We start from the raw sequence: 15,688 nt of genomic DNA on the forward strand, positions 1-15,688 counted from the left end.
AAAGATTATACAGTGTTGCATATGACTTCTGTATATAGGACAAGCTTCATTTTTCCAGGTTAGATAATATATACACATTGTAGTTAAGACGAATGTTTCCAGCTAAGTAATACACATGCTATAACCTACTTGAATGCTTCTGAGCCTGCAGGCTGCTTAATATGAGATAACTGAGAAGGTAAGTTTTTAGCTTTTCCACAGAAAATCTAGAGCCTACTTTACTTCAGCCAAGCTGGACTGGGGCATGAGGGAGACTAAAGCCTGTTTGGTTTACTGTTATTAAGAATGCTACACTGAAAATATTAGCAAATGTTAACTGCAGCAGTAGTGTTCTTTAAGCTTCTTTATATCTATCATAAATGATGGGCAGAAATGAAAGCCTGTTCTCATCAAAACTATACATCTCTGAAAAGATGAATTTTATATATATAAAGGAACTGTTAATATGGCATAATAGCTGCCTTTACCCAACAAAATCCAGACTTCTTTATATTTCTCCCAGCATGCCCACAACTTTCTGATGCCCAAAGTCATACACAATATTTCAGATTCAGTGTCAGTGGGATCATGCAGAGAAGGGACTATTACCTTCCTCCATGATGTACTTCCCCTGTATATACAGCCTGGAAGAGTATTAAGCTGCTTCTCCTGATGTATCACATTTCAAGTGCATGGCTATCATCCTGCTCCATGGAAGTCTGGCAGATAACCTCAACAAGAGCAGGTTCACATCTCATCTCCAACTGCCTGAGTCTGTCAGTCCTTAAGGGCTCCCCACAGCACTTTTGCAGAGCAAGTCACTGTCTGCAGTTTAAATACTAGGTCTGACAATTCTGCAAACTAGTATGCATTTGGTGAGTGACCACTGCTGTTACGCAGCAGCACCTACTTTCAGCTATATGTGGAATGTTACTGAAAACTTTGTTTTTCATAGAATCATTTAGGTTGGAAAAGAACTTTAAGATCATCAAGTTCAACTGTAAACCTAACACTGCCAAGTCCACCACTAACATGCCACTTCACTCTTACCTGTTGATTTAAACAGTATGTTGTTCACCATATTATACAACTACACAGCGTATCACCCATGGTATTTAGCTAGTCATTAGTGAAGACTCAAGATGTGATGATTTCAAATTTCCTTGTAACTTTATCAGGCTTCTGTCTCCCTGACATTTTTCACTAACATTTATTATTATTTTTTCTCATCAACTACCTCCAGTATTACTATTGCAATCAGACAGGAAAAACACAGCACATCTGAGTCTCCTTTCGAAAATGTTATACATTAGTAACTGTCAAGTCTTGTCTTTTAGCTAGACAGGATACACTATATTTGATGAGTACCAGGATCAAAACTGAAACTAATCTGGCAGCCATGCTTTACATTAAAACCAAAATACATATGGCTCTTAATACATATTGCTCTCAGTATAATCTCTCCTCTTGCAAAGCAGTTTTAGATTTGCTTTTCTGTTCTACTGTAAAGTTTTATCAGATATATTGCCTCTTGGGCCACATTCACACATGATGAAAGCAGTAGGTTTTTATTCCGTGCATTTGATTGGCTTTGCAGAATCTGATATCATATATTGAGAACAATTTAAACTAAAATTTCTTACACAAACAGACCCTCAATCTCCTGGTCTATCTGTCCAGGTACATAGATTTATACAGATATAAGAAATTACTGAAATCATAGTAGTTGCCAAAAGCCTTTTAACTTTTGGCTCTTTAAAAATCCTTATTCGATAAATAAACTGTGCCTGCACTATTTTTCTCTGAACACCCTTCCACTCTTCACTAAAGAAAAGAGCAGATCCAAGGATATGCACCCAGGGCTTGGTTTCCAGAATGTCAGCACTTCTAATGCCTGTGGAATATGGGCCAACAAAGCCCAATACAGGGAAGACATGAAATATATGCATGTAACGAAACAACTGAAATTACATTTGAATCATTCAGATGGGCAAAGGAACATGGAAATAACTAGACAGTTTTATACTTCACTGGTTCTAGTCACAGATTTAGATAAGCATTACTGCCTTTACTTAAGCTCTAGGTATTTCAAACAGATTCATCATTATATGATAACATTAGACTTCATTTTTTTTAGAAGTTTCCTTTATCCCCTTGTTTATAGAAAATCCACTTGAAATTATGAACATGAAAGATGCAAAACCAGGAGTAAAATAAAGAGACCTCAAAACTACTGTTTTTAAAAATACATGGTTTTATGAATTTTCTCGGAGAGTAGAGGGTTAATCAAGTATTTTTCAATGTTCAGAAACAGCATTCATAAAACTGCACTGTACTTCTAGCAAAATTAATTTCTTATATCTAGCAATGGAATCAATTAAGAAGCTTTAGAGTCTGAAGTGGGCAAACAGAACTGATTGCTGCACTGCAGATGCCAGAACTATAGAATACAACAATCAATTTGATTCTGGTAAAACTAGGGCATATGATCTTCTTAGCTTTCCATCCTATTCAGGTTTCTTTCCCAACATATTATTTATCTTTTGCATTTTAAGAGAAACCCCAATCATCACGCCACTTACCATTCTGACCTCACACAGTGGCACTTTTCTCCCTTCACCTCTGGGCTCTAAGTTTTCATTTCTAAATTCTAAGTTTGCAATATCCATTTACTGCTCCTACAAATTTCTTCCATACTCTTCACAGCTTGGCAATTGCCCCTGACAAAGCATATTTTGCTCTTCATCATACTTTTCGAGAAGACTCTTCTCAGGTTTGTGTTCCCTATTGTGACCAGAAAACATTCAAGAACACTTCCTCTGCAGGCCATAAGAACAGGTTTCAGAGAATGGTTTTTAATCAAACTTTTTTTTTTTTTACCTATCACTTTTTGGATACTTTACAGTTTTCAGTAACTGCTTTGAATCAAGTCTGTAAGTATGTACAACATGCCAAAACCAGATTAATCTCAGGCTTCTATTACAATTACCACTTTGGATTTTTGTATCACTTACTACGTAAGTGGTTTACAAGCAATTATAGACTAAGACTCTTCCAGAGTCTCTTGGAAGGAGCATTTCCTACTCCACTTTACAGACAGAAATGGAGCATCGGAGAGTATCAGATACAGTGTGCCGAACACCCACCTCCGTACTGTAGAAAAGAGGTTGCTCTGATGGTAATCTGGCCTTGCAGCTAAGTTAGTGAGGTTTGTATAGCTGAAGAAGCAAAAAGAGGCAGAGGAGCCTGTAGAAGTACATGGAGTGGGGAAGGGAGTGTGTGCAATAAAGTAGATAGCACGTGGTTAATCCTTATTATGGGTGGAAAGCCAAAATAGGCTCTGCAATGCGTACATGTGGCTGTTATACAAACACTGGACATTTTTTTAACAAAACTGATTTAACTAATTGAACAAAATTAATTTAAACACTGTTGAACATGACGGGAGATGAGGGGTGGCCATGAGGGGTGAAGGGCAGTCATGAGGGGGAGATCATGAGGGGAGAGGAGGGATGGCCATAAGGGGAGATTGTGAGGGGAGGAGAGGGGTGGCTGTGAGGGGTTAGGTATGGCCATGAGGCGTGAGGGGCAGTCATGAGGTGAGATCATGAGGGAAGATCATGAGGGGAGAACAGGGACAGCTATGGGGTGTGCACGGTGGCAGCTATACAGTGTAGGCTGCTATGGGGGGCAGATGAGGGGTGGCTGCGAGTGGAGATCATGAGGGGCAGCCATAAGGGGAGATCAGTTTGCTCTTAGTGACATGGTTTAGTGGTGGGCTTGGCAGACCAGGGTAACAGTTGGACTTGATGACCTTAAACATCTTTTTCAACCTAGTTGATTCTGTGGTTCTATTCTATGATTCTATGTTTTCTCAGTCATATCTCAGCATCAGTACTCTATTCTCATCCTCTTTTGACACAGCAGGCCATTCCCCACTTCCGGAACAATTCTCCTCTGTTAATGGCTGTGATTCATCCTTTTATTTCCCCCTCATTTTTCTTTCACCTTTTGCCTATACTTTCAAGGAAGGTAATATCAGACTGCTCTGTTCTTAGTCCCTCTATCTTCTCTTTTTACAATCTTTATCCTGTTTAATCTCACTGTACAAAAAGTCAGCTACCAATTCCTTGCTGGCTGTGTTTCAGTTCCAGGTTTGAATCCTGTTCAGATTATGATCTGAGTGAGCAACTGTTACAAGACTAATAGGCAGAAATCTTCACCTCCTTCAAATTCTTAGCATGACCTTTTACATCAGACTAAATAATAATACATTGCTGTATGCTACTCAAGTGTGTAATCTGAATAACATCTTTCAAGTTCTCTCTCTACTTCTAAGCAAAGACTACAGTTTTGCAGACTTTCTGGCCTTGACAAATGCATCTGTGAAGACTTTATTCTCTAATTGTCTACCCTCTCCTCTGGAATACCTATCTTGCTCTCCATTTCCTATAAAAGCAATTGCAAAAGAGCCCACAGCAAGCATTAACTGCTTATGGTCAAGTAGTAGTACAAGGCACTGTAACCACTGCTAATGTAACCCATACCACATGTTAAAAAATACTATGAGAAACCTAACCTTTTTCAACATAATTTAAGCCTTCATTAGCATAATAAAATACTTTCAAAATAAAACACCACACTCTCGTGAAAATTAGCACAATAAGGAAAGATCTCACAGTACAGACTTTGTTAGCTGAATTTCAACATTGAACAAATATTTATGACACAGTTATAAATAGAATTTATAATGGAAATGTTGACACTGTGATAATACTCCCATGTGATAGACCCTACTTCATCTTGTCCTTGGCTGGACACTGTGACAGACCAATATGGGAATTTACTGGAGCAGGCCAATAGTGGGAAAGTTCTGTGTCCTGAAAGAACTGTTCTTTTCGGGAGCAAATGAATAATTTTGAACAGGAGAAAGAAGGCAATTAAAGCTCTAAGGTAGCACTGACATCTTTAGAATAGAATAGTTAGGGTTGGAAAGGACCTTAAGATCATCAAGTTCTAACCCCCCTGCCATGGGCAGGGACACCTCACACTAAACCATGTCACCCAAGGCTCTTTCCAGCCTGGCCTTGAACACTGCCAGGGATGGAGCATTCACAACTTCCCTGGGCAACCCATTCCAGTGCCTCACCACCCTGACAGTAAATAATTTCTCCCTTATATCCAATTTAAACTTCCCCTGTTTAAGTTTTAACCCATTACCCCTTGTCCTATCACTACAGTCCACGATGAAGAGTCCCTCCCCAGCACCCCTATAGGCCCTCTTCAGATACTGGAAGGCTGCTACGAGTTCTCCACGCAGCCTTCTCTTCTCCAGGCTGAACAGCCCCAACTTTCTCAGCCTGTCTTCATATGGGAGGTGCTCCAGTCCCCTGATCATTCTCGTGGCCCTCCTCTGGACTTGTTCCAACAGTTTCATTTTATGTTGAGGACACCAGAACTGTACACAATACTCCACTTTCTCTGAGGTTATACCTGTAATTAACAATCCCATGATGGCAGCTCAGAGAGGTATACCTAGCTGAGAATACAAGAAGCTACTTCAAGATAGTAACACAGCTGAGGCCGCACTGAAAGCTAGTCCAGACTAGCTGCCTTACTATCTAGACAGTTCTGTAGTCAGATCCTATAGCCTTTACTAAGCAACCACAAGTTGTATCTAGATGCAAATTAACTAGATCAGTACTTAATGCAAGCCTGTGAAAATTACAGTGATTATAACAGCTTTATTCCTCTACAGGAAGCTGGTTCTCTGTTATTAGTTTTAAAAGTCAATTTGCTCAAATCCCGTTATGCACAATTTTTTCTAAGTAAATCATGTGATTATGTGACTCAGAAGTATCTTGAAGAGACTAAGAAAGCATCCTGAAGAATTAAGGCTCCTTTGTCTTTCATTCCTTTGTCTTCTCCCAAGAAAACTCTCTTGTCCCAGATGCATGCAGGAACACTTGAGGAGTGGGCTGAGCCAGCATGTGTGCATGGCTGTGGGGCAGGAAAGATGCAGAATGCCAGCAAGCTGGATAGGCCTCCCACTGGGCAAGAGGAAAGATGTGGAAGGGTAGGGGCATCTGTACTTAGGGTTTGATGAGACCAGCAATAAATTTGGCAGTCAAGTTGTGAAGACTGGTATGACAGGAGTTATAAAAGGAAATGGGAGAACAAGAATAAAGCTTGAGATTGATACATTTTCTTCTAATACACCTTCTCTCTTTGATTACTAGATACAACAGAAGTGCCTTAGGATACGTCCATAGGCTCTGGCTTCTCCAGAGTTGTGTAGAAAGAGGAAGGCAGCAATAAACTGTACAGAAAAGATGCCATAGCAAGAATCCTGACAACAGTTGTGTGAGGATGATTAAGCCGTATGTTGAATAATTTCAGAAAATGAACAGGCTCTTGTATGACTAAGAATAACTAGTGAGCTTCCGTATGCTTTAAGGCACAAACTGATGGCACGGCTGGTAACTCTAATCAGGCAAAATGCTCATTGCAATTTTAAACTAAAAATATCTGGCTTGGTCCATATGCATTTAGCCAGTACATTCCAGTTAATTAGCATCAGGCAGAAATTTCTCTTTCCTGTCCATATGGAGGGTGCATTTTGTGAACTGGAGGAGGTGGAGATGGCAGAGATGAGGAAGATGGGAAGAACGTGTTTTCTTCTGAGGCTATGGACATCCACAACTGGTCAACAGAATGTAAACCACAGTTGCTCTTCAAGGCATTAGACGACATTAGAAATTGCCTTATGAGAAGCTTAAAATGCTTATTTCTGAAGTATTTACAGCATGTTAATACTGATGCTGTAACGGTAACCAACCATTGCAAAAAATACTGGTAAAACCTGACAAATTCTTAATTCTTCTAACTAGAAAATCTTTGTTCTCTCCTCATATATTTCACCTAAAGAAAGCCTTCTCATCTCTTCAGAGAGTGTTAACTGATAAACTGCTTTTTGATTTATCTCATGCCTTGTTTAGGAGGTCAAAAACTGGATGAATTGTTCTGGTGAGCCATGTATGTTCATCTGGCAGCTGGCTGGCCTGACAAATAATCTGCCATGAGACAATTCAGATCTGAATTTCCAGACCTTAATTGCTCCATGGTAAACTGCCCAGACTGCTCCTACCCTGCAGCAAAGTAGTTTTACCCCACTTTCATTTAATCACATGTTATTCATTCAAACTGAATGAAAGAGCAGTATCCATTTGCTGCACGATATATATGCACACAGACAGTTACGGCTTAGCTGTCCAGTCTGTGCAAATTCATACTTCAGCTTATCTCCCAATAGTGTGTTTACAACACTATATCCTAGAGATGGCCCATGGAATTTACAATGAATGGGCAAGCCAAAGGATCCATTAACCTTGTGCAAGACTAGAACAATATTCCCCCTTTCTACTGGGCGCCAAAAGCTTTTCTGTTATGCCTTTGATACAGCACTCCCATTACTCATTTACCCTTCTCTAGTTTTTAACCAGAGACACAAAACAGAATTTATTGTTTTTCTCTAAGCAAAGCAATCTCAAACTGTCCCTGGATGACTCCCTTGAATAAGGATATGACTCACGTTTCATTTGTTTCCTGTCCTGGTGTGCTCTTTTTTTGACATATCTACAAATTTAGTGATGCCTTAAGGAAACAAACAGGTCAAAGCTGGAATTTCTCAAAATTCATTTTATTTGGTGATAAATAAAAAGTCCAGTGAAGTATGGCCTCTGTAAGACTGCAAGATCTGTTAAATCTACAAAATGTATAGCCTTGTGAGTAAGGCTCTGCCAAGTTCTTCATATCTGCTAATCACTAGTCAAATCTTTGCTACAGCAAAAGCAGCAGCCTGAGACTAGCATGAACAAGCTTAGGGAAACACAGCTCCCTGTAGCCTTACAGGTCCTTACATCATGGCACTGACCTTTTCAATCATTCTTTCTTTCCTTATATGCATATATAATGCAATCAATTACTGGGAAAGCTAGATTTCAAGATTTCCATGGTACCCCAGCATTCATGATTCAGGCTGACATTATTATTCTTACTCGATGGATGCTACTTTGCTTCCTATCACTTTGTTCTCCTTTCAATCTCTTTTAAAAGTACATTACGAAGCTAGAACCTCTTGGCAGCTTCTGATGAATGTCTTAATGAACATAAAATTGAAATGTGAGAGAAAGTAATTGGGAAGTAAAAACTGTCATGGTACAATGAGTAATGAATATTCACTGTATTTATAAACTGTGTGTAATACTAGGCTATATAGCCCATAAAGTTGCTTTTTAAGAATCTGAAATTTAAGATCTTTATCAAAAGATTGTCAAACACTTAAACGGAGTTAGGCCACAGGTAATGCAGAGATCACCAAGACAGAAAAAAAATAAAATAAAAAAATGCTTAACTGTTGTTTACAGAGAAGTGTTTGTATTTCACCTTTTTTTGGCCTCTCTTTCAAGAGACTTGTTGATACACTACACACTTTTACATGCTTTTGTTGATATACTACATAATTTTATACTGCACACATACACATATTCCCTGCTGAGAGCGTGCTTGCTTACTGTACTAAGCAATTCAAGCAATGAGAAAAAAATTACATTTTCCCTAATAACTTCTTTTCAAGATGATTTAGCACAATGGAAAGCTTTCTCTTAACTATAGTTATGGGACTGAAAGACAATATTTATTATTACCTTATTAATACTTAATTTATTATTAATATTAATGAATAGTAATACTTATTAATACTTATTATTATTAGCTTAGTAGCACTAAGAGAAAATTATAAAGGTACTGTAAAAATAAAAAGCTCAAGCAACAGAAGAAACCTGAGAAGTCGCTATTTGGAAGCAATAGTAGTTACCTTGTTTTCATTTAAACATATGAAAAATGCTATCTGAGAAACAGATATTTACTACTGCTTGTGGGAGTGAAGGTACATGCCTAAAAAGAATTTACATATTTTATTACCATAAATGACAAAAACAAATTATAACATTGTCCAGTAACTCGTAGATGAGAAAACTTAAGGAAGGAAGTATGTGTACAGGTATGTCTCAGGGTTTAACTGGTACCACTCAGAATGTATCTGAAAAGGGCATTGTGAACACTGAGAACGGAAAGTATCTTTGACATGATGGTATTTGAAAGGATCATGATGATGTATGAATCTGGTGTTTGCTGAAGCTTATTTGGGATAACTGAAATTCAGTTAATATCTTGGTATCTTAAAGTTATTTAAGCAATAGAAATAATTTTTCTTTCAAATGTGTATAAATATGCTGTATTTTGACATAATGAAAATACTGAGGTAATTTAAAATTTAGACTCCAAAAGAGGTATGTTTCTTTTGATAGACTCAGCAGACATTTCCAGACAAAGAACAGAGTAAGTGAACTTTGAGAAATGTTCTGTTATACGTACGCACATATAGCTGCATTTGGGGAAGGGATACAAATACTTCCCTTCTGTAACTGGAATAGAAGTTTTAAGTGAGAGCAAAATAAGAATGCCATGCCTTCTCCTTCCAAATCTCAGCAAATTTGTCCGCAAGGCTGCTTCAAATCCTATGGCAGGAAGTACAAAAAGCCACCTAACAAATTCTTGATCTGGGAGATTTCTTGGTATCAAATTTCATGCCATCAGGTATTTGTGTTTTCTCTCCAGTACTCTAGCCATTTCTTTATTTCAGAGGTTTGGCAGCTTTGAAATGCTTTCACTCCAAATGCCTTAATTCCCTCTTACTTCTATTATCTATCAAGCTTTTCTTTGACAGGGTCCCTGTTTTTCACATAGCTAAGCTTATGACTTCTTAACCCATGACTCATAAGATGAACTACTGCTATAAATTTCTCTTTAAAACTACCTGAAAAGAGGATGGAAAGACAAGGTGGCTAGTCTCTTTTCCCAAGTAACAAGTGTTAGTACAGGAGAGAGGACAAGTAACAAGTGATAATGAACTTAAGCTGTGTCAAAGAAGGTTTAGACTGGGTATTAGAAAAATTTCTTCACTGAGAGAGTGATCAGGCATTGGAATAGGCTTCCCAGGGAAGTGGTGGAACAACCGTCCCTGAAAGTGTTAAAAACCCGTGTAATTGAGGCCGTCAGTGACATGGTTTAGTGGTGGACTTGGCAGTCACGGTGTAAAGGTTGGACTTAATGACCTTAAAAGTAATTTCCAACCTAGTTGATCCTATGAAAATTGGAATTCATCAGCTGATGGAAGAATGAAATAAAAAAAGGTGACAGGTATCAGTAGTGAGGATAGACCACTAATGTAAATCCACGGGAGAGGCTGTATTGAGTTAGTTTCCAACAGTGAAAAGGTACATATTGATACTATTTTAAAGCTAGTAAACTTTTACTACTGGAAATAATTCTGATGAGCTTTGCCTACAGTCTCAATAGCCATGTTCAAGACAGATGAATTTATAAAAGGATGTGTACAGAGTGCAAGGCTGATACGGGGAATAGAGATTCTAATCTGCGTGAGACGACCAGCCCTCACCTTACGTGCTAAACAGAGTGCTTGAGCCCTCCCAACCCCTAAACACATATTGCTCTCTACAACCAAATACTTGGAAATAAAATAAAAACAAGTATTCTTTACGCTGACAATAACGATTTATTAAGAGCTTACATACAGTGGTCATTTATGCTAAAAATTGAAGGAAATTGTGAATTGCTAGAAAATGTTGAGGAATGTTGTTCGATTTTGCAGGTCATGACATTAGCCTGCATCCACCATATAGGTACATTTAAGAATAAACAGATCTGTGTTTCAAACAAGGATGTGTAGAAGGTGACAGTGAGTGAAAATGAATGTCAAAGCTATAATCTATATTAGCATACAACTGCAGGCAAGTCCTTAAAAAGTAGTGGTGAGATATGACTCAACGGATTTGACAGGTTAAAGGACAGACTTACAAACACGTTAAATTGGCAAACCGAACTCCATTTTATCTATCCAATCTTAAGCTAAGGAACACTGCAGTACACAAAAATATTAACCTCATGAAAAGACACCAGAAAACCAAAGCAAAACCCATTTTGGTTCTTTCTATAGCAACTTTCTGAAGCATGTGGCAGGTGAAAATGGGTTGCAGTGATGGCACAGGTGACATAGGCTTAATTCTATGATTTCTTGAGTATGAGACTAATGTTCCATAGAGCACCACAGGCAGAACACGGAAAGATTCCCTCATATATTAAGTATGTGTAATGATACAGCATTCTCTAGAATTCAGGCCTTACCCAACCAAGACTATCAAGAATTCGCTGGGACAGTAAAAAAGCTAAGGATCTTTCCCCTAATAAACACATTATAGAAATAACTCAGGTTTCTGCTGGTTTACGTTCTCTGAAGTTTGCCTTTGGCACTGACCTGACAAAGTCATTAATTTGAGTCAAAGTTGCACGCTTGATACTGTCTTTTTGAAACTCAACTGTTTTTACACAAAGCAACAGTCATCAAATGATTAAAAAGTGAAAACAAATTCTCCTTTAGCAATGTACACTTTTCATGACTTATACCAGACTATTGTTTCTGTACAAATGAAACATTCAAACTGAAGTCAACTTTTTAACTTAACACAGAACCTTTTCACAGCAATAAAATTAAACAAAACAAAACAAAAAACAAACCAGACACAGAAAAAACCCCAATCTACAATTACCTGGTTGGTAGAAATTTGGTGAAAGTTCTCTGGCAACTGCTCTTGCAATATCACATTCCTGGCGAGCAGCCTGAGCAGCCTGATCTGCAGCGTCAGCTTTAGCTCTTGCATGTGCAGTTCTGTACAGAGCAAAAAACAGTTTAGATGCAGAGAAGCCTTTTATGAGTTCCATCAATAACATGCAAGCAAAGGACTATTGTCCTCAGCTACCACACAATATATGGGATAGTGCACTCTTATGCTCACTTGCTGTAAGTAACTGCAAATCAGTTAAAGTATTTTGGAATTAACACATTATTCCTCTCAGTCCTTCAGTTCTGCTCATCCTTGTATCAAATTTAATTGCAGGTACAAAATTTATAGCCCAAGCTTAAAATTAAGATTTCTAAATAGAAGTAAACAGTATGTGACCAAAACTCGGGATTATGACTTTAATACACGTTACCAGAATGTGCATAGAAGTGTACAGAAGGTTGGACTGGGCCACTACACTGACTTCTGAAGAGGGATCTGGGAAACCAGGATACACAGTGGTCAAGAGGACTGTGGGATGCATTTCCACAGCATTTTCAGCATGTCTAAGTTAACGCTCATTGCTGGGTGCCATCTAAAATTTTTTGAAGGGCAAACCTGAGGTATGTTGGCCTAAAAAATAAGAGAAAACTTCCCACAATCGGACCATGTTGGAAAGGAATGGGATGGAAAATGTATTTGATGCTTCAATAAGCACTTGTATAAATAGAGAATTAACAGTTTTAAATGCTTGTTAACTCACTGAATTTCAAATCCAAAACCATCTGAAAAAGACAACAGTTCGAATACTTTTGTAAAGTAATCTGCCCTTTGCTTCCACTTTCATCCTTCTACTAGTTCTTAAAAAGTCTTAAGAACAGCTTGTGCAAGTGCCTCTGATTCCAGACTGTGCAAATTGATAGTTGTGTGACTGCACGACTGCATCACAGTTTGTCCCATCTTCCCTCCCCACTTCCTTTTTTAACAGTCATCTGTTTAAAAATTCCTGATGGCAGGGATCTCTCTGTGCTTCCACAGCATTAACACATAGCCTAGAGCTATAAACTGGTTCATTAGAATGGAGGGGAAGCTAGGCATGGCAAACTGGCAGAGTTTTTGCCAGCTTCCAGAGATATTAACTTTTCTAAACCAGAAATATTGAATTTCATGATATCAGGAGTTTTGTCATAACATTCTAGTAGAAAACTGACATTTAAGTAAGATGAAAAATGGGTAAGAGGACAACAGCAGCAGCAACTTCGAGCCCATGTGCCTGATGATACTAACCAACAGCAATCAAATGAATGAAAACTTTCAACAACTTCACTGTAAAAATTCAGTGTTATTTTCAAGGAATACAGAAGAGTTCTATGTGGTTCAGATGAAGCAAGAATTAAATGTTAGCATTAACCAGAATGAGCACCAGAAGATTAACAGTACAGCAGACTTTGCATTTCTAAAAGGATGTTTAATCCCGAAGGGTACTAGTATAAACACAGACATAAAAAACCCCCACATAGGCAGTTTCATCTGTGGTGCCTGGAGAAGATTTATTTAAGTTACATCCTCCCTAAAATGTGTGTGGGGATAAATGTTGAATGTTATTTCAAAGCTTAGCTTGTCATAATTTACTGGATAAGTATCTGCTCATGCTGCCTTCTCACAGGTCCCTGAAAAAAACACCCAAATCAGCAAATAAGCAGTAACACCTTAAACTTGTACTTGGGGTGGAGAAAAGAAGCTGTTAATGAAAACAAACACACCGTATTACCCCATATGTGATCTGTGCAGTTCATGAATGGTTGTACGGTATGTGCTTGCTTAGTAACAGCAATCAAACCCGCTCTTTCTCTATAATCATTATTTTCAATTAGATGAGCTATTCTTAGCTCCTGAATAATTATGTCTATGTAGCATAAACTTAATGAAGCAATCCTAGCACTGGGACAGTGTTTTGTGAGATAATAATGTAGTCTGCACACAGACTAGACACTGATCATCCTTTTGTGATGACAGAACAATCAGACTATGCCCATATAAAAATACTCAAATACTATTGCCCCCACTACAATAGACATTTTAAAAGCTAATATATTAAATGACCAGCATCAGGAAAACATTCTGCCAGGATAGTACAGTTCTTTATTGATGCCTGTGAACTTCTGCATTATTATATCCAAGAAGCAAATCACGCATCCTGTTCAAACATACAGTATCAATTAGTTAAGGAATTAAATGATGACATAAGTAAATAAGCTAGTGAAACTGTGCAAAGTACGTCACAGTAGGAAGAAGCCAATGAAACAGAAGGTAAATGAGCACTGCTTTCCTTCACCACCTTAAATCACACCTATTTTTTCAGCTCAAACTTCCTGCTATTCTGCCCCTTTTGTAAGCAGAGTCAGGAGTTCCAGCACACCAGAAAGGGAGGAACTGTTCAGACACAAACGTTGCCAAGGAATGTCTCACTGACACACTTGAGCAGAGCCTCGGTGCTGCACTGTCCCAAGAGATGACACAGCACAACGAATTAAATAGGCCCAGGAGGGTAAAGCACATCTGAGCAGGCCTTTGACCAGTGAAAGAGAAGTGTGTACGTGGCTGTGCTGAGACACTTCCCTGATGGCTTCCTCAGCAAGAATGACTGACAACATATGGCAAATGTGAAAAGAACATGAGCACTGTGCTTCACCTGTGAACACACGCATTAGCTGCATTATTTTCTATTATGGTTTTTGGATGTTTTACTGATAACTTCATCAATATGTACTTTCTTATCTCAATTTGAAACTGCATGTTCAGAAATCTCTTTCACTTCCTGAACACCTACTTACTAAGTGTCAGAGTCAAATAATTTTTTGTTGCTATTTAATTTCCTGCATTTTGTTTTGTTTTTAATTCTGACTTCCACACTTGATTTGTCTGCATGTTTTCCAAATTACCTGCTGACAGTGCTGCTTGGCACTGCATTTTGTTTGTAATTGTTTCATTTTGCCTTGCACAGATCCCCACACTATTAGAATGCTATTATCAAAGACTGGAGAAAAATACGTTAGTTTTGAATAGTTTATAAAGAAAGCTAATGAATTTGAAAGGGAGAGCTGTGAACAGGCAGGCCTTTGTAAAGATTCAATCTCAGCAACTGTAATACACAATACACATCACTGACTTTTGAACTGCCATGTATCTTTACCTGTGTATTTACTAAAAAATATCATCCTACCATTAATATTCCATGTGATGTCTCAAACAGATGCTTGAAAGCTTTCAAACCAATATAAAATGAAAGTATTTAAACCAAAACAAATTTGTATTTAGAGGAACAATCTACTACCTAGGTAATGAGTCCATAAGGGTGGTAAATGCAATCAAGACAGGGACAAAATTAAGCTGCATCTTGAGATATGGCAAAAATCAAAGTGTACTTGCATTAAAGATGAACCTACAGCTATAAGCTCATACAGAGTTTTGGTACCTGGTGACACCATGTCATGTTCCTATATCTACCAATCTCTGTTGCCAATGAACAAGGGCTGGAGGACCAATGGCTGAGTAACTTTGCTGTTAGAAATTTCATTCAGACTCATAAGGGGAGGTCTGGTTTTGAAAGAAGCCTGAACTTTCTAGCCTGGGGGACAACCAATTCCAATATTGATAACCTTTCTTGTCTGTGTTTGATTGGGTAGGTAAACATATACATATCACAGAATCACTGAAGATCACTCAGTTCTAACCCTCCTGCCATGGGCAGGGACATATTCCACTAGACCAGGCTGCTTAAAGCCCCATCCAGCCTGGCCTTCAACACTACCAGGGATGGAGCATTCACAGCTCCTCTGGGCAACCTGTGCCAGTGCCTCACCACTCTCACAGTAAAGAAATTCTTCCTAATGTCTAATCTAAATCCCCCCTCTGTCAGTTTTAAAGCCATTCTCGCTTTTCCTTTCACTACATCATCTTAGCTATACTCATGAGATTCTGATCAGTGAGGGGTTTCTTATAAGCAGTCT

The 15,688-nt window shown here is 38.3% G+C and overlaps 1 protein-coding gene across 4 annotated transcripts in view; it reads right to left on the reverse strand.

Moving 5' to 3' along the window:
• JPH1 (junctophilin 1) overlaps window positions 1-15,688 on the reverse strand; it is an 87,457-nt gene that overhangs the window by 22,561 nt on the left and 49,208 nt on the right. For all 4 annotated transcript variants that reach the window (XM_061342914.1, XM_061342913.1, XM_061342915.1 and 1 more), the window contains exon 3: window positions 11,667-11,785. In XM_061342914.1, the coding sequence (XP_061198898.1) occupies window positions 11,667-11,785 (119 nt within the window). The remainder of the gene's footprint in view (window positions 1-11,666; window positions 11,786-15,688) is intronic.

The sequence above is a fragment of the Neopsephotus bourkii genome, unplaced genomic scaffold (assembly GCF_033783945.1).
Source record: "Neopsephotus bourkii isolate Nb327-2 ecotype Australia unplaced genomic scaffold, CSIRO-AGI_Nbou_v1 NB_1820, whole genome shotgun sequence".
NCBI lineage: Eukaryota > Metazoa > Chordata > Aves > Psittaciformes > Psittacidae > Neopsephotus > Neopsephotus bourkii.